This window comes from Pogona vitticeps, chromosome 2, assembly GCF_051106095.1.
Source record: "Pogona vitticeps strain Pit_001003342236 chromosome 2, PviZW2.1, whole genome shotgun sequence".
NCBI lineage: Eukaryota > Metazoa > Chordata > Lepidosauria > Squamata > Agamidae > Pogona > Pogona vitticeps.
In genome coordinates this window covers 176,217,970-176,243,870 of record NC_135784.1, presented here as the reverse complement: position 1 = coordinate 176,243,870, position 25,901 = coordinate 176,217,970, and the positions used below count along the sequence as shown (strand labels likewise).

Below are 25,901 nucleotides of genomic sequence, written 5' to 3'. Positions count from 1 at the left end.
TATCATGGTATCTCCTTCTGAATTCATGCCAGATGTGAAATCAGGAGCAAATTTCTGCACTGTGCGAAATAATCTGATAACATTACGAGTATCTTAAATATTCTCTGTGGCTTCAGGGAAGTGTCAGAGCTGTAGGAACCAAATAAATATTTTTTGCTTATTCATAGCAGTTCTGCTCCTTGGCCAGAAATTAACCTGAAATATTAAATGACTTAAGAATTTGGTGGATGGGTTCTGATGGGAGATCCACCTCTGTCAGTTTTCCATTTACTGTATCTGCTATGCTGCTATCTCCGGCCTCCCATCACTTACACTGAACGTGGTATGTCTGGGCCTCTTTTCTCCTGCTGGGCTGTTGGTCCTGGGACATTACCTGTATCTAGGCTGCGAGATAATGGCCCAGCTCCTATGATCACAAACCAGAGTTTGATTACATATAGCCTCAAGCTCTGCTTACCTTCTCTGGTTTTAACCTCCACCAAGAAAAAGGGTGAAGAGAAAATTCTAGGGCGAAAATACATTTTTTTCCTATCACGGGAAAGAAAGCATCTGTTTGCAGCTTGCAACAAATTGTGTTTTAGGCTGGATGTAGGAAACTGCATTTTTAAGGCTGTGGCTCTTCGAATGTTCCATCAGCCATGCAAGCAATGTGGTTCTGAAAATCCTAGTCTGAGAAAGTAGATTTCCAAGCTCCAGATAACTTCTTTCCAGCGGCAGGTGGGGCCAAAGGCAAGAAAGCAGGGCTAAAGTACCAGTATATTTTTGCTGTTAGCTGCAAACAGTACCCATTTTACTGGCAAAATGCTGGCCGATTCCACAGATAATAACATCAGAGACAAAAGAGACAAACCTTCATATTTGTGATAAAAATATCTGCCTATACAGCATTCTTGCCATTCCATGCAGATTTACAAAAAAACACACACATATTCTGGTTTTTATTTTTTTAATCATTGAAGTACGTATACAATCAATCTTGATTGAACTCTGAATTCCCCGCCTTCTGTACACAGAAATACTGTTAACTTAGATGGTTTCTGAGAACTCGGATCCCCACCTAGAAAGAGATACTGTACTTGATAAAATGATACCACCTGTTCTGTTATCCAAGCTTAGGACTGCCTCCTTCTGCTGCTTTTTCAGACTGGACCTTGTATAACAGCTCTCAGGTACATCCACATCTAACTTGCTCTTTCAGGCACCATGTGCTGTACAATGCAGAATTATGCCAGTGCTCATTACCCTTGCATGTTTACCTCGCTGCTACAGAAGCAATGGCTAATGGATATCCCAGAAGATGTTGTTGCAGAGAAAGAGGATAATTCTACTAAAAACTAGACCACCTAGGCCAGGGGTCCCCAACTCCCAGTCCGTGGCCACGGAGACAGATCTACTGCCCCCCTGCACGCACTCCCCCACCCATGCGCGTGAGCATGACCCTGTGCCCCCAGCCATGTGGGTGCCCCCCGCACAGACCCCACCTCCCCACCCAGTCCATGGTTCGCTGTTGGGGACCACTGACCTAGGCAACAATGAGACTAGAAGGATAGAGTCCATATGATAGCATTCTTGGGCCTTTCAAGTTGGGATCTTATGATCTGCTATGTGGGGGGTCATACAATAAAGCAAGGGCAGGCAAAGTGTGGCCCTCCAGATGTTGGTGGGCTCCCACAACCACTGGCAGCCCCAAACCAGTGATAAAGAATACTGGGAGTTATAGTCCAAAACATCTAGGAAGCTTCACCCACCCCCTACTTGAGAGAGCCATACTTGAAACCATTTGACACAGATTCAGCATTTCTTAATATATTCATACGGCCCATATTGGCTTAATCACCATAATGAGGGGAAGAGAACATGGTAGAAGACGAGTACTATATCCCTCCTCTCCTCTTCCCTTTAGAGCTTATGTTCTACCCCACATTAATCTGCCTGGAAGGAGAGAAAACATTCTTCCAGAATAATTAATGCAAATCAGTAATATGCCAGCAATGAATGTATTCTGACTAGCTATGCATAACCAGAGACCGCATTTTATTTCCTGAGTTTTTGAGTTTTCTTTGCGAGAAGGGGAAAAAGAAAAAGAAAACAGAGTACGTTTCTGGTTCACATGGTTGTGGAGGAAGAGCAGATGGATAAGCAGGAATTCCAGGTATCTCAGCAACAGGGAGTGTCAGCAGGTGCCTTGCAAGGGGGGGGGGGAGATCTCTTTTCAACCAGAGGTTTGGATTTAATTTCACAACAGCTTCTTTCCATGGGTAGGTGCGAAGGCAAGAAGGTAGAGCAAAAGTACCAGCATATTTTAGCTTTAAGCTCTTATTGCAGTAAGTAAGCCTTAGGACAGGCGTTGCAGCTGCTCGCATTGGAGAGAAATAAACCTGTACAAAAGCGACATATGCCTGTTCTTCTTGCTTTGCCCATCTTCCTCTCACCAAACATCCTTGCGTTGTTTCTGCCACTGCTGGAATTAAGAATCCTCAAGCCTCTGAAACGAGGAGATCTTGGAAACAAAACCTCAGTTATTCAAACTCGCTGATCCTAAATTAAAATAACCTTATCTTCAAAGTTAGGGAGGAGGGGCAATTTTGAACCACACGTTTTTTTTTAAAAAAATCACCTTTCTGACTGGCCAGTCATCAGACTTTACTGTGAAAAGAAAAGAAAAAGGGCAGCAATCCCAGCAATGACTAAGGATGCCATGAGAGCGGTGGGCCCATTTCCCATCATCAGGCATGAGACAGCAGAAAGGAGAGCATGCACAGAATTAGCCAGACAACTTTTCTAATAAAAATTATTAAACGAAACCATACAAGAACGCAGTTGGAGTTGGGGGGAAGGGAGAGAGAGCGGATATGGTTTCCCCAGAGGGTCACTAGAGGGAACAGCAGAATAAACCAGGGATTTCTACAATAGCAAGGAGTGTTGTTCCCTCAAAGAGTCAATGGATGGGGAAAGAACTGATTTCCCATTGTTGTGGTTTTGGGAACTGTTGAGGCTATCCTTCTCAAGAGGCTTTGTCGTTGGGGGCCGTGGATCAGGGTATGCCCAGGGTGTCGTGTGCAGCACACCCCCTAAGCAGAGAGGCCCCTTCCTTCCAAAAGTGTCCCAGAGGGAAATGGGCTCAGCTGGTTGTTCCAGAGACTTAAGTCCAGATTGGCACCAAAAAGTTCTTGAAGAAGACAGGGTTCTCCACTCTGCCTCGCTCTTCCTGTCCTCCTGGCTCCATCTCCCCCTCCAGCCCATGCAAGAGGTTCAGCTGATGAGTCGGTAGAAGACCCAGCATCCAAAAGTCACCCAATGGCTGGCCCAGCTCAGTTCAGACCACTTCCGGATGGTGTAGGACATGCCGTAACCCTGGAGAGGAGAGAGCACAGCACAGTCAAGTAGTCAAAACTTAACATGAGTAAGAAGAAAGATTGGGGGTGGGAGACAACTTAATTGGGACCAGCCATAATAATTATATGCCACAGATTTTTTTTTCTGGATATAAAGCACTTAGAGTCCCTTCTCTGCTGCTGGTGTCCTGAGACTGGGTGCAGCTGGCAGGATGCACAATTAGAGATGAGCATGAACCAAAGTTTGGTGTGGCACCCACAGAGATGTTTCACAGGCACCACGCACTTCCCTCCTCACCTCCTCCAGGCGATCACTCACTCAGCAGTGTGCTACTCTTCTCAGCCTCCTCAGGCAATCACCCACTGAGAGGCAGTGCCTTGGGCTTCCCTGCCTGCTTCCTCATATGAGTGGGTGGCCACCAGAGGAGATGGAGGAGCGAAGCATAAGGGGCTGCTTCTGAGTGTGCAACTGCCTGAAGAGGTGGAGGAGCCGCTGCTGCCAGTGAGCAGGTGACCAACCGGAGGCGGAGAAGGGAAGTGTGCAGCGCCCGTGGAACACCCGTGCAGGTGAGCTGGGCCAAACTGGGCTGAATCACAGTGCGTGCTCATTTCTACAAACAATCCCATCAGCAACACATTACAAAATGATGCTCTGGGTGACTTCGGCCTGCCACTCTCCCAGGAGGCACAGTGGGATTCAAAACATGTGGGTGCTTCAACCCATTGAGCTATACTACCTCTTAGACCAGGAAGAGGCCGGTTACTTTGCAACTTCTAAAAGCACTGCACCCTTTCTGCTGATGGATGTGTATCTGTAGTACCAATCTCTGCCATGAAAGCTTATGAAAACAATTGTATGAGGTGGTCCCCTTTCCCTGTTATCTTCTGTGTTTCTAAAATAATGCCATATAAGTAAGAAGTGTTGAAATTAGTGTTGTGAGAAAGTTTGACGGTGTCTGCCATCCTGTATCCGTTGACCTGAGAGTAATGTCAACGGAAATTTATGGGACTAGCTTTCTGAGTAGGCATTATAAGATGACACTGTCTTTGAAAAAAATACAGTTTTCTAGTCTTCATGATACTGAAGATAAGCTTAGCGGATTCCTTGTGCAATTTTACAGCCAAGAGGACAGGGGGAAGCCCTGAAAGTTCAGGAGATCAGGCAGCTATATTTTCTGTGCCTCTCCATGAGGGCTAGTAGTAGAAGCAGAACTATGCGCAACAAACAACCATGTTTATTTGCCCAGTTTATTGTGGCTGCAGAATCTGGCCTTCTGTAGAACTGAATTGGCCCTACCATGAGAGCTCAGAAGCATAGCCCCATGTTACCCTGTATCCTTTGGTCTTGTGTAAGGATTTCTGAGGGCCACCACAGGGACTGTATATTTCTTCAACTGTGCTCCTTATTAAACAAGGCTTTCCTATACCTGTATTTCGACAGCCTTCCCAATCTCCCATTCCTTACCTGCTCTTCCACAGCGTCGTCAGCGTCCATGTCAAATAAGGAGCCTAGGTAGGACAGGTGGAAGACCGCGAGAGCACCAAAAATGAAGTTGAGGAGGAAAACCCAAAGATTCTGCAACAGGAGAAGAAGTCATGGAGGCTCAGTTCAACTGCACATGAGCAGGACTCTCCCCTGTGCCCACAACCCAAGAAGGGATCCCAACAGAGTAAAAAGCATGCTTTGCATGGTGCCGGTCCCAGGTTCAATGGCTCCTACCCCCAGCATCTACAATCAATAGGATTTAAGGAGGCTGAATTGGGAAGGAGCTCCTCCTGAGAGCTTGGAGAACACAGTCAGGCCAGACCGTTGGACTGATAGCTTCAAGGATGGTCACAGACCCTGGGAACATAAAGCTCATCTCACCCTATTGTTGCGATGCGAACATCCCGGCTGGCACCTCTTGGAGAGTATGCAGGCATCAAAGATGACGGAGAGCCTCTTCCGGAGGACTAGGAAGAAACCAAAGCATATGGGCACCTCACCAGAACAACTTGTTCAAGTTCTTTGCTGATGAGGCCTAAGTCTTGGTCTGCTGTTCTTGCTGGGTTGTTTACCCAACCATTTTTTTTCAGAGGTTGGAAAAATTACTGGGAAGAAAGCAAGAACTTGGGGAAACATGAAAAATGAAATTCAGTTTCTGGACTTTTCTGTGTGCCCACGAGTGCATGGAACATAAGCTTGGAGGACAAAAGGTCATGTGGAAATAGTCTATTCCCACCTTCTCCTTACCTCCTGTGGTGTATTCCTGACAACTTCAAGGAAAGAAGGGGTGCTGCTTTGTTCATCTTTTATCAAGAGGACTTCAAAATAGGAGTTCGAATTTCACTTTATCTTTTGTGTCTCAAAGCAGTCACCCATTGTTTCTATCGTGAAAACCGGAATTACTCTATTTCCTTCCTTGAGAGTAAATAGATTCTGAAGCTGGGAACAGCAGTGAAATGCTTTTGTTTTGCAGAATCATCCAAGTGGATTAAGAGCTATTAAGTGACTGCAGGCCACAAATAGCTCATTCAAGTGTATAAAAGGAATGGGGAAAAGGGTGATTTGTCTTAACCTGGGGGAGGGGGGAACTGATTCCATGAGGGAAGCAGTAGTTCTCCATCTTCAGAGATTCTGCCTGACTCATGAGGAGGACATTGCAATCCTCATGAAGATGTGCCAGGTTTTGCCTTATGAAGGGAAACCCAGAACTACTCTATCTCCTCTGCTTAGGTATGTATGAGTCATAAAGGGTAGATTGGATGTTATTATTTTCTGCCTGTCAGGTTCCTGCTTGAATGCTGTAATCCTGTAATCAAAATTGCTCCTGATTTTTTGCGAAGCCCGAAAAACCCACAACAACTATTTTTTAGTAACCTTTCCTTTTAACCATGTAAGGCTTGCATTCTTTTAAATCACCCCCTTTTCCCATTTCTTCTTCCTGTAATAAAATACAAGAATCCTTGCAAGCAATTTTCCGGTTGGTGAATGAGAGGGAAAGTAGCCTCGACTAAGCTACTGAGTTTTAATATTTTTATGGGAGTGGTGGCAGCCTGTCGTGTTTTGTGTATTAAACCCCCTGGCGCGTGCACAGCGTGGTAGGCTGAACGGCGTGCTGAGGAGTGAAATGTTCTCAGATTCACAGCTTCTCTTTACGTCTGCTCGCCCTGATCTCCTCTTATCTCAGAACCAGCAGGAGGGAGAAGGCTGAGTGACTATAGAAAGGAGACTTCATTGGGAGGGGGGGGGGATGTGACACAGTGTCACAGGGTCCCCTGATTCTTTGACAATTATTTTTCTGGATTGTATCTCTCATGGTGCCGTTGGTCATGCTCACTAGGAGATTTTGGGAGTTGTAGTTTTTACCAAGCACCATTTACTATATTCTGATTGATACCCTCAGGGAACAGTTTAGTTTCACGCTCTTCCTTCTGTGCTGGAGAAGAAGGGAGCAGGGAGATAGACCTGAAGGTCGCCACAGACTGTGAATGTAATAATAAATCACAGTGGTTTCCAATAATGTCTGTCAAGCTGGGTGGGGATAATGAACTGCCACAATGGCTCAATAAATGTGAAGTGCTCACCATGCTCAATGTAAGTGATGAAACCCAGAGATAGCAGCACAGCAGCCAGGTGGAAACTCAGCCCCTAGGCAGAAAAGCAAGACAGGTAATTCTCCCACCAGAACGACAACTTCAGATCTGAACTCTTAATTCCCACCATCACCTTAATAAATTGTAGCTGGATACAAGTCCCATTCCCATGTCTGGCATGTCAGATTATCTATTGTGACCTGCTTTGAAGAGGCCTCTGGATGGTAAGGTGGAACAGAAATGTTTTAGAACAAACTTAGCAGTAAATATTCGGCCACGGCTTTGAGCCAGAACTGAAAGAGAAAGATACTCACATGTAAGAGGGCACTTGCTGCGTAAGTTACAATGATGGCTGAGAAGGTGCCCAGTTTCAAGGAATTCTTAAAAACATCTGGAAGCAGATTGAGTTAGTTAGTTGAGCAACTCCTCTGGTTCTCTACTGAAATCCACTGAGATACAAAACACAATGTTCGTTTCAAGCAACTACTAGACATAGGCTGTTTGTATATCAAATTGTGGCACCTCAGGTGCCGCGGAGGCCCATTCCCTCCACTCAGAACCACCTCGTCCACTCACTGGTCGCCATGCGGGGCTTGGGTCCTTTGTCGTTGTCATCGCACCCATCTGGGAAGGAGCCCGGCCGACACTTCCTGCCTCCCTGCTCAGCTGACCACTCTAGATAGGGAGTCTCCACGCTCAGCTGATGAGTGGTTGGCTACATGGGGAGGCACTGGCCGGGCTGCCTCCCTGACTAGCCCGACAGCGATGACGAAGACCCGAGTGCCACGTGGCAATTGGAGAGTGGACCAGTCAGTTCTAGAGGAAGGGAATGGGCCTCCATGTGGCACCTGGGGTGCTGTGATTCATATCCCCAGGGATACGAACAGCCCATGTCAACCAACTACCCCTACCATGCTTCCATCTTGTCCAACTAGCTAGCCTCCCTTTTGAGGTCCTTGTAACCCACGTCTACCCCACACAGCCCTTCTTGCCAGTTGCTGGATTAAAGAACATCGCCTCTCCTCCCTTTACACTCGCTGAGCTGGGTCAGGCTCTTTGGAGACACAACCCAAAAACATCTGGGGGGGGCACATGCTGCCTATTCCTTATACATCTAGTCCCACATTCTGTTACCAAGAGCAGCTTCCTAAAGCAGGGCTCAGGAACCTGTAGCCCTCCAGCTGTCAGGGAGGTCCAGTGCTCATCAGTCCTAGCCAGCCTAGCCAGTACTGAGGTGCGATGAGAGTGGTAATTCCTTAATCTGTGGTAGGGCTGCCCAGCCTCGATCTAGAGACGTTTGAGAAGCATGCATGCAGGGAATTATGGCAGCAAGCCTTCCCTTGTTTGCTCCTGCCCTGACGGCTAAGTGGAACATCCATACGAAGTAGAACATGGAAGTTCTACTTAGTCATCATGACTAGCAACTGTTGACAGACTTAGCTTCTGTTACTCTGTTCGAATTATCACTCATTGTTTCAAAGCCATCTATCCAATCGGCTATCCCAACTCATGGTACTGAACTGGCTCTTCGACTGTTTTGGATTTCAGCTCCCAGTCATCCCAGCCACAACAGCCAGATGGGAGCTGCGGTCTATGGGGAACATTCAGCTGATAAACAGGGTGCGTGGAAGAGATACCTCGTGACACTGGTGAGGGGTTGATTATTCCCACTCCAAAGGAGTCACAGACCTGCTTTCTTGAGAAGCCCACTGATTGCCCAAGACTAACAGGGGACCAGTTTCAGCTTCTTTCTAAACCACCCCTTTCCCCACGCAATGACAATACAGAGCAGCCAGCCTCCTTACAGGAGTTCAGCCAACGGGACATGGGCAGGTTCCAGCTGGTGACCACCTCCACCATGGAACGTGGCAGCTCCACATTCAACGGGCGAGAAACGGTCAGATCCCTAGAAGAAGGAGAAGATGGGGATAAATCACGGGCATGACGGAGAACACACGAGGGGACTCTCTGGCTTCGTGGTCCCTTTGATCTAGAAGAGGAGGCATGTCCAACCAAAAACTACAGATAAGAGTGCATAGATGGCTGGGTAACTAAGTGAGTTGGAGCATCTGGCTGCAGAGCCAGAGGCTGGGGGTTTGATACCCACTGTACCTCCAAGGAGAAATGCCAGCTTGTCTGGCCCTGGACAAGCTACATAACCTCAGAGCACCCTCAGAAAATTAGGACAGTAAACTGCTTCTGAGTACTCTATATCTGGAAAACCCTGGAGAGAGTCACCATCACCCAGGGATAGCTGCTGGATAGCTCAGCAGTTAAGGCACCTGGGAGTTCGATTCCCCACTATGCCTCCATGACAGCGACTGGACTTGACGATCCATGGGGTCCCCTCCAGCATTACAGTTCTAAGATTCCAAGCATCAACCTGTGACAGCACATGCTGATGATGATGTTACCATTGCCATCGTTAAGCATGCATAGCTGCTTTTGCTTACATTCATCCATTGTTCCTCTGATCGCTTCCATCTTTCTGTCGCCTTTTCTTCCCACTCTTAATATCTAGATAGGTTTCTGCTCTAAGGAGCCAACAGTCCTACTTAAATTAGCCTGGAATCCTATCCTCCCATAACAACCACCACCCCCTTCCTAGACCCACGGAGAGCTCTTGCTCACCATTTCAAATTGTCCTTCTCCTCTGTGAAGCCGGACCCAGCCAGGGTGGCTGTAGTTTCAGATAGGAAGCCCACGAAATAGTTGCTGAAGTGGAAAGAGCTGGCGCTTTCGTAAGCCCGGAGCCACCTGCATTCGTGAGAGCAAAAAAACTTGTTTTAGAAACGGGTGGCACCTTTGGCCAGTCTACATCAAGGAAACCGAAATCCTGCAAAGACTCACCTCACCATTGTGCTCCTGGGGCACCGAAACAGGGAAAGAAAAGCACAGGAGTGAGGAACAGGAAAGAAAGAAGAAATAATCAGTAGATATTGAGAGTGGGGCAGTGGGCTGTTCTCTATCGACAGAACTGCAGGAAAACTATGAGAAAAGCTAGAGAAGACCACAAAGGGGTTTCTGGTATCTGGGACCACTTTAGTTTCCAGTGAATAAAGACAGGGGTATTTCTATTTTGTGGAAATGCAGAAGTGTAGGATTTTTTTAAAAGAAGATGTTTGTTATATTCGCGAAGGCTTTCATGGCCGGGATCTAATAGTTGTTGTGGGTTTTTTTGCTGTGCTGGTGCTGTCCTCTGAAGATGCCGGCCACAGAGACTGGTGAAACATTGGGAAGAACAAGCTTCAGAACACGGCCAAAGAGCCCAAAAAACCCACAACAACCAGAAGATGTTTGTATTTCTAGAGTTACAAAAAATTATCTCAGTCAGAGCACTAACTTTCTTCAGACGTTTGAGTTATTCACTAACTTTCTTCAGATGTTTGAATTATTCTGAGTATTTCTCTGATTAGGTCTGTGTCCTCCAAGGCTACGTTTTCCTCTTATTCTGAAAAATTAGGTTTTCCTCTTATTCTGTGAATGCCCAGAAGTGCTAAAATTTATCCTACTTTGTACAGTTTCTATTGTGAGTCTGTGGGGGGGGGGGAAGGGGGTAGAGACAAGATTGGCAGCAAAGGGAAACCGTTGGCTCTCCCACTATCCTTGGACTATAATCCTCCAGAATCCCTGACAGCTCCCTGTGCTGTGCTGGGATAGTGGACACTGGGGTCACAAAACATCTGGAGGGCCATGCCTTTTCTAGATGTGTCATATTACTTAATATTAAATGGTTTTTAAGGCATTACAGTGGCACACTACCCAAATCAGTGGGTTGGGGAGACGCAAAAGGACATAGAGATTGCGTTCCCCTGTCCTAGACAAAGAAGAGCACAAAGATGATGGCTGGCCATTTTGTGTTATTTGTTTTCAGAGGTACGCTCCCACTGTAACAAAAAGTTCCTGTGAGATACACAACTGCATGGACTATGAGAAAGTTTATGACATCAATGCAGAACAGTGCCATGAAGCATGCCTTGTGAGGTAGAGCCACACGGAGAGCAATGGAGCAACAGACAGAGCCACAGAGTAAGCCACGCCACAGAACAAAGGGAAGACACGCCTCTTCAGCAAAGCCAGTGACTGACACAGATGCAAAGGAGGCAAATCAAAGCTGGTCAACAAAGAGAGACCCAAGGCGCCACATGAGGTGCTCACCACATGGGGCCAGCAGACATACCAGCTGCAGACCGCAAGACGAGGTTAAAAAAGGCATCTGCAGGCGTGTTGTGCAGCAGAGTGAGCCATGATGGGAATGTGCCAACAGGTCACAGGCCATGCCAGGCGCTGAGTTACACGGAAGGGGAAAAAATGAGTTGTGTTGGTAATACGGTGCTTGGACTGAGCTGTTGCACCACAGCGCCACCAGCTTCAATGACCTAACAAACAATGGAAGTGACATAAAACCCATGGGGAGGTCAGGAGCGTAACATAGCCACATGGTGAATGACACTGTGGACCACAGCAGCTAGAGAGCAACGCCGCCGAGGTCGTTACCTGCTTCTGCGCTTCCTGTTGCAAGCGACACAATCCCAAAGGGAAAGAAGAAGGGTGGAAGAAAATTAAGGCATGCAGGAGGGGTGGAAAACTCATCAGGTCACAGGATATTGTAAGCAGTCATTGAAAATATCTCTACACTGAGACACTTCCTATGCTTTAGTTGTCCAAAAAAACAGAGATAATTGACAGGTGCACCTTCTTCAGATACTAGTGGAAACTGGCATTGCTACAGAACTTTTCCTAGCTGCTCAAGTCAAGGACTGTTTTAAGTGATAAACAGTTTAGCATTCCTTAAATCCCTGTCTTGTTTAATTGCAGGCTTCCCATAAAACAGAAGAGTTCAATCGAGAAGACCACTGGAACAAGAGGCGGATATAGCAGGAGGACATTAACAAGCGCAGACAGGGCACCTCAGAGCCTGAGTAAGGATTCCTGATGGTTAACCAAGATAGAGAGGAGTTTAAAAGGATTAAACACCTGTAATAAAAATGACATGAAGGAGGCACCACAGCTTTAATAGCAGGAACTGCTTGGTGCACTTCAAGCTTCTAGTAGTGAGAGAGACAAAAGTACAGCTCTTTACTAGAAAATCGCACTAAATTAAGACAAATATGCAGGACCAGACTTGGAGGGAGCAACGAACAGCATCTCTCTTCGCTCAAATCAAGCTGAATTAATACCCGAGGCCAGTCAAGTTATATTTAGCACTTGACGAAGAAATCTCACAAGAGCTGGTCCCTGTCTGGCCGCCAAAATACTCCTGCACCAGTAGTTAACCACTGGTGCCCCAAATCAGTTGGGAGAGGCAGCTGCCTTATCCTATCCTGTGGTAGAGCCGGCCCTGTAATTTTCTTATTGGTCCTGAGAAACGGTTGGGGAATCCTACTAAAAATAACTCAGATTTCCCTTAATTTTGGGCGGCACCTCTAAATATTTAATTAAAAACTAAAACTAAACAGCGAGCTTCCGAAACCACCAGCTGAATGTGGGATTAAAATCTGGATTTGATCTTGCATTTTTAAACCAACTCTTTTGCTTCAGAGAGCAAAATCACGGGCTGACTCAGAGCTGAAGCATCATTCCAGTGTGAAAGATGAGAACACCCACTCTACTCAGAAAGACACCTTGAAAGGAAGAAAACCATCCTTTAAAAAAAAAAAAAAAAAAAACGTGCTTAGTAACCACTCTGATTGCCATCACAACAAGTTCTTACATGGCTGAGGTTCTGTTTGCACACCTACATAACAAAAGAGGCTCCACTGAACCTTCAAGGACTTTGTTGGTCAGCGAGGCTGGAAAGTTCTTCTTTCCAAAAAAATGGCTGCGGCTGACGACTATCAGCATTGCACAGCATAGCTGGACAAACAGGACTTCGGGGGGTTATTGTTCTGCACCAAATGACTTGATGTTTGTGAGCTCAAGGCCATACACTATACACCCAATTCTACCATTTGCTTTTCAGTCTTCACGGGCTAACGTGAAACCAAAGGGGCTTTTCTACAGGTGTAGAGAATGGAGAGGAGCTTTTAAAACAGAGATTAAAATAAAGCATTCAGAGGCATGGCCGGGAACACAACTGAAGGAAATAGCTCAAAAAAAAAATCCTTTGTGATAAGGAAAGACAGTGTATTTTTTTTAAAAAAAATTTTCAGGCCTCAATCTGGTTTCTAGCCTCCACCAGCGCAAACCCACTGAATCAATAGGATTTGTTGTTTAGCAACTAAGTCAATGATTCTCTAGCAACTGAATTTAGGCCTCAATACTGTAATTATAATTCTACTTCTTCTGGAGTCTTATTCTGCAGCACCCTTTGCATCAGAATTGATACAACATGGATGCAGAAATCTCTTTTAGCCACAGAAGCCAGCTTCTCCTGATTGAACCTAAGGCCAGAGCAACCCACTTACTTTCTGAGTAGCTTGTAGCTGTAGAGGGGTATGAAGTAAGAGAAGAGATAGGGGGCCACACAAGTGGACATGATGAGGCACACGAGGCAGAGGAAGAAGCTCTGGCAGACCTTTCTGAGCCAGGAAAAGCTCTGTGTGGAAGGCAAAACAAAAAAACAAAAACACCAAAAAACCATCACATTAGGTGTATGCACTACACATTTTATATCATGATCGAAGTATGAAACCAGATGGGATGCTTTTCATTCATGTGTGTGTTCTGTGCCATCACGTCAGAGCTGAATTATAGTAAACCTAACAGGGCCTTCGAGGTAAGTGAGATATTTAAGGAGTGCTTTTATCAGTTCCCTCAGTCGGTTTCCATGGCCAAGTGGGGATTTGAATCCTGGTCTCCCAAGTCCTAGTCCACCACTCTGTCTACTCCATCACGCTGGGAAGCCATTGCTGTTATGTGCTGTCAAGTCAGAACTGACATAGAGTGACCTTATAGGGCTTTCAAGGTACGTGAGGTACTTAAGGAATGGTTTTACCAATCCCACATACTGTATAGCCCAGAGAGTTTCCATGTCTGAGCAGCGATTCAAATCCAGGCCTCCTAACTCCTAATCCATCCCTTTATCCACTACACTTCACAGGGTATCCAGGGTGAATATATGAATTTATTTTATATTTGTATATGTTTATATACATATACAGTGGTGCCTCACACAACGATGTTAATTGGTTCCAAAAAAATCAACGTTGTGTGAAACATTGTTCTGTGAAACACCATTTCACATAGGAATGCATTGAAAACCGGTTAATCCGTTCCAATTGGAACGGATTGCCATCGTTCAGTGAAAATCCCCATAGGAAACATCGTTGAGTGAAACAATGTTTCCTATATTGGAATGTATTGAAGCCGACTCAATACATTTCAATGCCTTTGCGAAGTCCTTTTTCGCTCCTGTAAAAGTGTCTTACAATGTTTGGACGCTGTTTTAAATGATTGCAATGGTTAGTCCACCTCCTGAAACCTATGCAAACTGATTTTGGTGTTGTTCTGACACTTCGTTAATTTATGATGATTTTTTGTTTTTTCTCCATAGGAAACCATTGGATGGTCTGTCTAATGGTTTCCAATGGAAAAAACAAAAAGTCATCATAAATTAACGAAGTGTCAGAACAACACCAAAATCAGTTTGCATAGGTTTCAGGAGGTGGACTAACCATTGCAATCATTTAAAACAGCGTCCAAACATTGTAAGACACTTTTACCGGAGCGAAAATGGAGATCGTTGTGTGAAAATCCCCCATAGGAAACATCGCTGTGTGAGGCAGCAAATTTAACAGAAAAAGGCATCGTTGTGTGAATTCATCGTTGTGTGAGGCACTCGTTGTGCGAGGCACCACTGTATGTATATATTTATTCATATATACATGCATACATACATACACGTGGACATTTCAACTGGTTGATTAGTGGGCATATAGGAACATATTTATTCACATATGCTCACTAATCAACTGGTTGAAATGTTGTCCGTATCACCCAATGAATATAGGTCACTGTCTAATACAGCAGTTTGAGGATGAAAGCTTTTCTCTCTCTCTCTCTCTCTCTCTCTCTCTCTCTCTCTCTCTGCATGCACATCATTCCCTGGGATGGCTCATGGGCTAAGGGTGGGGTGGGGACGCCCTCTCAGCATTTCAAAGTGGGATTCCTCTCATGAATCTTCCGTGGCAATCCACGACTGCTCCTGCTACTTAGGAACCTCTTGAGTTCAGAAGGAGGAGAAAGCCTCTCAGAGAAGCCAGTCAGCACCAGCAACCCTGAAGGGGAGATCAAAACACCCTGAGGAGATCGGGGGCAGAGGACACCTGAGGCCCCACAAGAATATAGAGGGCAGCCACAAGCCTTAATAAAGAGGGCTTATGCAGCTAGACCTGGGGTGAGTGTGCCCAGAGATATCCTGCCTAAACCCTTGAAATATTCTAGGCCCCATTCCTAAATGTTCAGCTTTCCCTTACGATTGAGTAGACAAGTATGGCCCTCCGGCTGCTGTTAGGCTGCAACCCCTATCCAGTGGCTATAAGGCTGATGGGAACTATTTATGATGTCATTTATGACGAAAGAATTAAAGTCTGTCTCATAAATGTTCCTGCACACAGCAAAGCCAATATATGCACATTGTTTTCTAACCATTTACTCAGCAAGAAATGCATCTACCTTTAATATTCTGGCCAACAAGTAAAACTCACAAAAATTAAATTTTGAGGTGACAGCTCCCAACATCTTTCTACAAACCTGGTCATGGCAGCTGCTGGATTGTAGACATTGTAGTCCTGAAAAGTAAATTTTCTAAGGTTTGCCAATAACTATAAAGATACTAGGAAGCATTACTAATTCATTATGAAGTACAGCTTTAATTTAAACCCAATACTGGTGTCGTTTTAGAAGTCGCTCTCCCCCCCCCCCCCCCATTTTTAGTGGTTTGACTTTTGCTCAGTTGGCCCCAAAGATTTGGCCCACCCTGCTTTACTAGGAAAGAACAGCAGAGGGCGCTCACCATCTTCCTGCTCTCCACAGCTTGCAAGTAGGTGCGGAAACGGAACCAGGGTCCAAAGATAACTGTTCCCACGAAGTAGATGTACCCCATGAACTCGACTGGGGATGGGATGGCTGGCACCTCACCCCGGTCCAAATCGAAGCCCAAGGACACTGCCTTCATGGCCACAATCATCTGGGCACCTGCGGCAGTTGGATAGAAGTTCAGAGCTTATGGTCTTGCAGGTAAATCCCAAATTCTGAAACGGACTGCCCCAATTTCTGGGATGACAGTCACTGGCATTTATTTGCTTCACTTATAAGTTGCCTTTCTCACTTACATGCAGCTCACAGTGTTAAAAATAAGGAAAAGATTTGAAAACAATAAATTATAAATTAAAAACAATTAAACTATAGTAGCAATTAAAATACGTCAAATGATTAAAACAATTTAAAACTTTAAAAATTCAACTAAAAAATGGCATTCGGGGACTCAGTTATGATTGTTAGAAGCCTGCCTGAAGAGCCGGATCTTCAAGCTGTCAGCGGAAGGATAAAAGGAAAGGGACCAGCCTAATCTCCTGAGGGAAAGCTTTCTACAACCGGGGAGCTGCCACAGAGAAGGGCCCTCTCTCATGTCCACATCAAATGGGCCTGGAATAGTAATGTATGAAATAAATCTTAATGACAAATTATCTAAGGGAGGGGGGAAACTAAAAATCCAAGATCTCAGCATCTGTTCTTAGCGTACCCCAAAGTTTGTTCAGGGTAGGGAAGAGAACATCTGTCAATCACTCACCTCTCATTTTATGCCAGCTCACAGTGTCCACCATATGCATCTCTCTGTCAGGGGGAGGAAATGACAACATCTTTGTGTAGCAACTTATCAGGGTCCTTTCCTCCCCCCACCCCCTTTTCCAACCAGCCAATTCCACAAGGATTTCCAAAGAAAGGGGAGACACCCCAAAGGCCAGATGCTCAACCATAAACTATCCAACTAACTGTTCCCTGTTGGTCCCTTCTTGTTCTGAATGATTTTTTTCCCCAGTGAGGTGGACAGAGGATGAACCCCCTCAGTGAATCCAGTTTCCTGTTGGTTAAGCTCCCTTCCATTGTTCCCCCGCTATCCTCATGGCTCTATAATCAAGGGGGAGGAACCTGCAGCTCTCTAATTTATGTTGCTGGACTGGAACTCTCGTCTCTCCTCATCAGCACAGCTCATGGTGAGGAAGCAATGGAAGGTGAAACCAAACAGCATCTAGATCAGTGGTTCCAAGCCTTGGGGAACTCAGATGTTCTTGGATTGCAATGGCTAGAAACCCCAGCCTGCACAGCGGGCAGTGAAGGCCTCTGGGGACTGCAGTCCAAGAACATCCGGGTTACCCAAGGTTGGGAACCACTGATCTAGGAGACTGCATGTTACCTCGAAAGGTGGTGTGTGCTCCAACGCTGGAGGCATTCAAGAGGAATGTAGACAACTTTCTAGCAGATATCCTTTGATTTGGATTCCTTCCTTGAGCAGGGGGTTGGACTCAATGGCCTTATAAGCCCCTTCCAATTCCATGATTCTGTGATTCTGTCTTCCCTAAACTCCCTCCCTCCTTTCAACAACTTTCATGAACTGAAACCATTGCACACGTGTTTAATTGCCTAAAAAGGCACACTGTCAACGAATATTATTGCACTGGTTGATTACTGATATCCTTTGCTATTAAGCAGTATGGACCAATGCAGGATGAACAGCCATATAGTTGAGAAGGTTTACAACTATAACTCAACTTGTTTGGACCATGTGCAAGAAGACTTCAAGTATGTCAAATATTGACATATTTCTGGCTTTTTGGTCCACTGTTACCTAACATTTTAACGAGTCCTCTTACCTGTTGGGTCAGTCTGTCTCTGTAGTTTTAAAATGTTTCTTGGACTGAGTTATCATTTCTCCTCAACAACCTCTCAGCTGCTTTAGCTAAGAAGAGCATTATCCTGGCCATAAGTGTTCCTTGCCAGTGGTCAATATCAATGGTCTATATAAGGGGCCAACCTTTCTGTCACGTTAATTGGAGAGCTGACTTACTGTTGGGCACAATGAGGCAGTCACCTCTGGGAGCTGATTTGGGGTGCCACAAAAAAGGCAGCAGATCTATTAATCTATGGCAATTGTATTTTCTCATTCTGGGAAGTGAGAGTTATTTGTGAGGATTTTCTTCTCAGGTGCCAACATAATTGATCTAACCCTTCTAATCTCACACACACACACACACCTATTCAAGGTATCTATTCAAAATGTCTCCGTTTCATAAATGGAGCATTTCCCCCCCCAAACTGCCACTCAGTGCTTAACATGCCCAACCAGTTTTGTTCTGCGGGTGTGTCGGTTTCCTTCCCACCGACTCCTGAGCCCTTACCCCATGAGCAGATAGATTAGGATCGTGATGGAGAGCAGGACGCCACGCTGGGTGGAGTGGCGGCACAGGAACAGCACAAGGTAGCACAGGAGGCTGAGGAGGACGACCCACACCATCTGCAACTGGAAGAAGTGGTAGAGGGCATAGAAGCCACTCGCCACTGTGCTCAGGTGCTTAGCATAGGATGGCAAAGCTAAAAGGGAGGAGAAACAGAGGTCAGATGGGAGGCAACCGGGACCTGGACATGTTGGTTTTTCAAAGTAGGGACTCCAGAATCCCCCATTCAGCACAGCCATGACTTGGGCAGTGGGAACTGTAGTCTAATACATCTGGAGTACACCTGGTTAACAGAGGTTAGTCCAGTATAATCCAGTGACCCTGCCCAAGCTTTCTCTCTCTCTCTCTCTCTGCATGCACATCATTCCCTGGGATGGCTCATGGGCTAAGGGTGGGGTGGGGACGCTCAAGAACTTGATGCTTGGGCTCCTTGGCCAGATGGGGAGCAGTGCGTAGCCAACCACACTTTGTTGGACTACAATTGCCATCATCCTCACTGGTGACTATGCTGGAAAGAATGTCAATTTTAGGTTTTTGGAAAGTTATATGACAAGAAAACATGATATGGAGTTTGAATGGGAAATATAGAAAATGTAAAAAGAAGGAAACTTGAGATTCAAAAAAGTATTGTACTGCCCAAATACGATGTTCAGGAAGTAACTCCAAGTGGGGGCCATTGCTCAACAGGTAGCTCTCTTGGCCCCTAGAAAATCCAGGTCCCCAGGAAAGCTAAAGTTCTGCGTCATGATGTTTTGCCTAACTGAAAATCTCAAAATATAAAAACAGAGATTTCTATCATGTTTACAAGAATATCTCCCAAGACACACAGCCACGTGATTTTTGTATAAGGGAGAAATCTCTGCTGGGAAAATATTGGGTGAGAAATATTTAAGGCAATGTAATCTAATTATTGTGCTTTTGTGTATGCTTTGATAGAATCATTTTAATAATAATTTGGATTGCAATAGTTTGTTTTTAAGTGATGGAAGATTTAGCTAAGAAAACAATAAATGTTTGTGTGTGTGTTTAGTCGTTTAGTCGTGTCCGACTCTTCGTGACCCCATGGACCAGAGCACGCCAGGCCCTCCTGTCTTCTACTGCCTCCCGGAGTTGTGTCAGGTTCATGTTGGTTGCTTCGCAGACACTGTCCAGCCATCTCATCCTCGGTCGTCCCCTTCTCCTCTTGCCGTCACACTTTCCCAACATCAGGGTCTTTTCCAGGGAGTCTTTTCTTCTCATTAGATGGCCAAAGTACTGGAGCCTCAGCTTCAGGATCTGTCCTTCCAGTGAGCACTCAGGGTTGATTTCCTTTAGAACTGATAGGTTTGTTCTCCTTGCAGTCCAGGGGATTCTCAAGAGCCTCCTCCAGCACCACAATTCAAAGGCATCAATTCTTCGGCGGTCTGCTTTCTTTATGGTCCAGCTCTCACTTCCATACATCACGACAGGAAAAACCATAGCTTTGACTATTCGGACTTTTGTTGGCAAGGTGATGTCTCTGCTTTTCAAGATGCTGTCCAGATTTGTCATCGCTTTCCTCCCAAGAAGAAGGCGCCTTTTAATTTCAGGGCTGCTGTCTCCATCTGCAGTGATCATGGAGCCCAGGAAGATAAAATTTGACACTGCCTCCATATCTTCCCCTTCTATTTCCCAGGAGGTGATGGGACCAGTGGCCATGATCTTAGTTTTTTTGATGTTGAGTTTCAGACCGTTTTTTGCACTCTCCTCTTTCACTCTCATTACAAGGTTCTTTAATTCCTCCTCACTTTCTGCCATCAGAGTGGTATCATCTGCATATCGGAGGTTGTTGATATTTCTTCCGGCAACCTTAATTCCGGCTTGGGTTTCTTCCAGTCCAGCCTTCCGCATGATGTATTCTGCATATAAGTTAAATAAGCTGGGGGACAATATACAGCCTTGCCGTACTCCTTTCCCAATTTTGAACCACTCAGTTGTTCCATGACCAGTTCTAACTGTTGCTTCCTGTCCCACATATAGGTTTCTCAGGAGACAGATAAAGTGGGAAGGGACTCCCATTTCTTTAAGTACTTGCCATAGTTTGCTGTGGTCCACACAGTCAAAGGCTTTCGCATAGTCAATGAAGCAGAAGTAGATATTTTTCTGGAACTCTCTGGCTTTCTCCATAATCCAGCGCAAGTTAGCAATTTGGTCTCGAGTTCCTCTGCCTCTTCGGAATCCAGCTTGTACTTCTGGGAGTTCTCGGTCCACATACTGCTGAAGCCTACCTTGGAGGATTTTGAGCATAACCTTGCTAGCGTGTGAAATGAGTGCAATTGTACGGTAGTTGGAGCATTCTTTGGCACTGCCTTTCTTTGGGATTGGGATGTAGACTGATCTTTTCCAATCCTCTGGCCACTGTTGAGTTTTCCAAACTTGCTGGCATATTGAATGTAGCACCTTAACAGCATCATCTTTCAAGATTTTAAATAGTTCAACTGGAATGCCATCACCTCCACTGGCCTTGTTGTTAGCCAGGCTTTCTAAGGCCCACTTGACTTCGCTCTCCAGGATGTCTGGCTCAAGGTCAGCAACTACATTGTCTGGGTTGTCCGGGATATCCACATCTTTCTGATATAATTCCTCCGTGTATTCTTGCCACCTCTTCTTGACGTCTTCTGCTTCTGTTAGGTCCCTCCCATTTTTGTCTTTTATCATGTTCATCTTTGCGCAAAATGTTCCTCTAATATGTCCAATTTTCCTGAACAGATCTCTGGTCTTTCCTTTTCTGTTATCTTCCTCTATTTCTTTGCATTGTTCATTTAAGAAGGCCCTCTTGTCTCTCCTTGCTATTCTTTGGAAGTCTGCATTCAAGTTTCTGTAACTTTCCCTATCTCCCTTGCATTTTGCTTCCCTTCTCCTCTCTGCTATTTCTAAGGCCTCGTTGGACAGCCACTTTGCTTTCTTGCATTTCCTTTTCTTTGGGATGGTTTTCGTTGCTGCCTCCTGGACAATGTTACGAGCCTCTATCCAAAGTTCTTCAGGCACTCTGTCCACCAAATCTAGTTCCTTAAATCTGTTCTTTACTTCCACTGTGTATTCATAAGGGATTTGGTTTAGATTATACCTGAGTGGCCCAGTGGTTTTTCCTAATCTCTTCAGTCTAAGCTTGAATTTTGCTATGAGAAGCTGATGATCAGAACCGCAGTCAGCTCCAGGTCTTGTTTTTGCTGACTGTATAGAGCTTCTCCATCTTTGGCTGCAGAGAATATAATCAATCTGATTTCGATATTGCCCATCTGGTGATTTCCATGTATAGAGTCGCCTCTTGTGTTGTTGGAAAAGAGTGTTTGTGATGACCAGCTTATTCTCTTGACAAAACTCTATTAGCCTTTGTCCTGCTTCGTTCTGAACTCCAAGGCCAAACTTCCCTGTTGTTCCTTTTATCTCTTGGCTCCCTACTTTAGCATTCCAGTCCCCTAGAATGAGAAGAACATCTTTCTTTGGTGTCAGTTCTAGAAGGTGTTGTAAGTCTTCATAGAATTGTTCAATTTCAGTCTCCTCAGCAATGCTGGTTGGTGCATAAACTTGGATTATTGTGATGTTGAATGGTCTGCCTTGGATTCGTATTGACATCATTCTATCATTTTTGAGATTGTATCCCATTACAGCTTTTCCCACTCTTTTGTTGACTATGACGGCTACTCCATTCCTTCTACGGGATTCTTGTCCACAATAGTAGATATGATAATCATCTGAGCTGAATTCGCCCATTCCTGTCCATTTTAGTTCACTGATGCCCAGGATGTCGATGTTTATTCTTGCCATCTCCTGTTTGACCACCTCCAGCTTCCCAGTGTTCATAGATCTTACATTCCAGGTTCCTATGCAGTATTTTTCTTTGCAGCATTGGATTTTCCTTTCACTTCCAGGCATGTCCACAGCTGAGCGTCCTTTCGGCTTTGGCCCAACCACTTCATTAGCTCTGGATCTACTTGTACTTGTCCTCCGCTCTTCCTCAGTAGCATGTTGGACGCCTTCCGACCTGAGGGGCCCATCTTCCAGCGTCATATCTTTTAGCCTTTTGTTTCTGATCATGGGGCGTTCTTGGCAAAGATACTGGAGTGGCTTGCCATTTCCTACTCCAGGTGGATTGCGTTTAGTCGGAACTCTCCACTATGTCCTGTCCGTCTTGGGTGTCCCTGCACGGCATAGCCCATAGTTTCTCTGAGTTACTCAATTACTGAGTTACTCAGTTACAGAATAAATGTTTACTATAGTGAAATTGTTTTCTTAGTATTCATGGAGCTTTACTTCTATGACATTTAAACAGAAGCTCTTATTTTATTAGAACCACTCTTTCTTCTAATACAGAGAAAGTATTGCTTACATATATGAACTAGAGAAATTTGTAATAGAAGGCTGTGATTTTTTTTTTTTAATATATACTCATGTAACTTTTATATATACTCCAAGTGTATTTTATATTTTTGGCTTTTAGTGACTCAACTGCTTGCTTGCTAAATAAACCTTTTAAATGAAAAGAAGGATTCATTCTTGAACTTTAAAGACAAAATAATAAATGGTATCCAGGAATGAAGGCTTAAATTAAATATTACAAGGTACAATATGTTCTGTGACCATAAATAAATTCCTTGACAGATATGTGAAGAACACAAATCTGCAAGTCTCTCATAAGGAGCCTGTAAATCAGGGACGTCCAGATATTCCTTTGTGGAAACTGACAAGGAATTGCAGTCCAACACCGTGGTCATGTGTCATGGGCTACACTTACTCAGTCTCCAAAGCAGACGGCACACGAAGCACAACAGTAGAAGAATCCACACCTGCTCAAATCCTTGCTGAGTGGTTGGCAGCACGCAGCCACTCAGCAGCTGCTGATAGAACTCCTCCCGTGTGTATGTGACCATGGCCACCACCTGGAGGCAGAGGGAGACGAAAGGATGTCAAAAGAGGAGCCCGAGGGCTCCCACCCCATATTTATGTGGACATGTCTTCAGCACACAAGGCTAGGTCCCTACATGAGGCAAGTGGAGATGATCATAATACAGAATTTCACATCACATACAGAATTCTGTTCTAATTTTGTAGACCAGAATTCTAATTTTGTAACCCAGGTGTCCTTGGACTGCAGCCCCCAGAAATCCAGGCCAACCCAGCTAGTGGTGAAGGCTTCTGGGAACTGCAGTCCAAGAATACCTGGGTTACCCTGGGAACCACTGTTGAAGACAATTACAAAATCAGGGAACCCACAAAGTGTTGTGCTTAAATCCCATATATTCCAGTTGAACATAATCTGAATGTGATTAGCTCCACAATTTCATAAGGCTTAGAATTTTTTTCTTTTAATTTACATACAGTATTAGCATTAGTCTGTGTGTGACAAAATAACTTGCCACTTGTGATGTTATAATTTGTAATTATAATTATAACTGTTCTAATTTCATGAGTAACATTCATTGCTAACATACCATTTTCTGTGTTTTTATTTTTTTATTTTTTTTACAAAAACACACTTAAAAATTGTGCCAACGGCCGGAAATCCAGATCAATGATTTGTTATACTATAGTAAAGTAACTATGTCACCAGTCATGGCTTTGCAAAAATAGTTTATGCCCTTATTACTCCCACCGCCCGGCAGTGCATTAATATTGTGACTTATAGCATGGTACCTCCAAGGCCTGCAGTCTGAGGCCAGTGTTTACATTGACTCGCAATAATCCAAATAACAAACTAGCAGTCATGGAGCCATAGTTATCTAGGAACACTGCACAGATATTTGCAGGCACTAGTTTCATCTCTTCTAGGTTAACATTAAAAAACTGAACCAGTAGCCCGGGCATTTCTCACTTGGCATTCTCTTGGTCTAAGTCACCGTGATTCCCAGCCTTGGGTAACCTGGGTGTTCTTGGACTACAACTCCCAGAAATCCTGGCCAGCACAGCTAGTGGTGAAGGTTTCCGGGAGTTTTAGTCCAAGAACATCTGGGGACCCAAGGTTGGGAACCACTGGTCTAAGGCCACATAGTGCCATCAGTTACTGAATTCTGGGCCTCAATGCAGCCAGTATCTCAATGGAAGACTACCTGTGGGACTCGATCCATGTCCCCTTTTGTTCCATGATTGTAAAAAGGAGGTTATATAGTTGCAATAAATATAATAAGAAGCATAATTACACAGAAAAAAGTTCCACTCCCGTCTACAAAAATCTTATTACTTCTTCAGAACATACAGTACTAAGGATAGAAAAATAAAACCTACTGTGATTAATTGTGGTACCCTTAAGGAAGGGAGAGTAACTTCTGCACCAGATATTTATTTATTCCCATCTGGCCTATTCAGTACAGCCAATAGTCAGGGATGATCGGGACGGCACTCCAGAAATATCTGGAGGGCTATATGTCCCAGAATTCTGCTGGCCTAAAGCTTCTGGTCACCAGAAGGCAGTTTTTAATTTGCCACAGGGAACTAGTTTACAGGCCTGGCTGTGGAATAAGAATATAATCATCTATATATAATCTATAATTCCACAGTGCAACAGCTTCTTAGTTGTTGTTTTTTAACTCTGAGAAGCCTACTAACACCAGCTCCCTTCTAGCAAAATAAATCCAGATCTGTCTTTCCTATAAATATCAAAACAAGCAATCATGGATAATGGCTCAAGCCGGATGCGTGGAAAGGAGAGCAAAAAAAAAAGGGGCCAAAATAGAAAGATGCAGGGTTACAGTATATGCAATGGAAGAGGAACCGCTGGCGGAAAATATGTGAGGGCTGCTGCGTGAATGAAAAGTTGCAGATCTGGCAATAACGGTTGGAGGGTTATATGAAGGGGATCCACGGGGTATTCCAACCGGAGGCCAGCTGGATGATGGAGCAACCAGATCTGCCGGTGGGCGAGGCGATGGGCACATGCAAGGACAGGAAGGAAATGCTGGAGAGAATGGGGAGGAGTAAAAAGAGACCTGAGGGTTTGAGACAAAGGAAAACTCGCCATCGGGATTTGAAATAAAATCGGATTACGACGATCCTGCTCCTTCGTCCTTTTTTTCCTTCAGAAAGCCCTTTTCTGTTCCTCATTAGCCCCGTGTAGCGAATGAGCACCGATTCTTAAGAGAGAATGGGGTGTACTGGTGGGAGTTCTCTCCCTTCCCTCCCCCCGCCCCCACGGACAGGGCGCTGATCCTGGCACCCCGATGCAAGAGAAGGCAGGAGGAATCTCCACCATCACCAAAGGATGCCCAAGCAATTAATTACATTTCAAAAATTCCCTTGCAAATCCAGGACCCTCTGTAACCCCCACTGCATTGCGGGAGATGCGAGAAAACGGAGGGCACGCACCCCGGACCTTGCCTAAGTGACTCTTATCGCCGCGAGCACGCGCTTCCCCCCCCCTTTTCCCAGGCCAGCTGTTCCCTCGGGTTCCTTCCAGATGTTTTTCTTAAAGCGACAGGCATCGGGTTACGGCTAACTCACCTGTGTGCCTTGATCCACCACCACCACCAACCTGGTGTTCCAGCTTTCCGGGGCTGCGAGTCCGTTCTTCTCCCCAACCAACCTCCTCCCCCCCCCTTTAAAAAAAAAGCTGGAAAACTACAAAGGGAAGGAGGAGGTGGGA

At 45.1% G+C, this 25,901-nt stretch overlaps 1 protein-coding gene across 3 annotated transcripts; it reads right to left on the bottom strand.

Moving 5' to 3' along the window:
- Positions 1-929: 929 nt before the first annotated feature.
- On the bottom strand, positions 930-25,901 carry PORCN (porcupine O-acyltransferase). 3 transcript variants are annotated; one of them, XM_078386491.1, is made up of 15 exons: positions 25,760-25,901; positions 23,061-23,205; positions 18,251-18,443; positions 16,645-16,688; positions 15,868-16,049; positions 13,319-13,449; positions 11,409-11,423; positions 9,762-9,776; positions 9,543-9,668; positions 8,717-8,817; positions 7,226-7,302; positions 6,903-6,966; positions 5,203-5,288; positions 4,801-4,911; positions 930-3,354 (listed from the first exon to the last, which is right to left on the bottom strand). In XM_078386491.1, exons 2-15 carry the CDS (start codon positions 23,194-23,196, stop codon positions 3,253-3,255), a joined length of 1,383 nt encoding a protein of 460 aa, XP_078242617.1. In that variant the 5' UTR covers positions 23,197-23,205; positions 25,760-25,901; the 3' UTR covers positions 930-3,252. The 3 variants fall into 3 exon arrangements, with proteins under 3 accessions (XP_078242617.1, XP_072847435.2, XP_072847438.2); XM_072991334.2 differs by lacking the exon at positions 11,409-11,423; XM_072991337.2 differs by lacking the exons at positions 9,762-9,776; positions 11,409-11,423.

Excerpts from the sequence above, each read along its gene's own strand:
- PORCN (XM_078386491.1), bottom strand. The coding sequence starts at position 23,196 with ATGGTCACATACACACGGGAGGAGTTCTATCAGCAGCTGCTGAGTGGC. Across the intron at positions 16,050-16,644 it reads GAGCTGGCATAAAATGAGAG|GTGCCCAGATGATTGTGGCC; the intron begins GTGAGTGATTGA and ends CAACTGCCGCAG. Across the intron at positions 6,967-7,225 it reads CAGCAAGTGCCCTCTTACAT|GGGCTGAGTTTCCACCTGGC; the intron begins GTGAGTATCTTT and ends TTTTCTGCCTAG.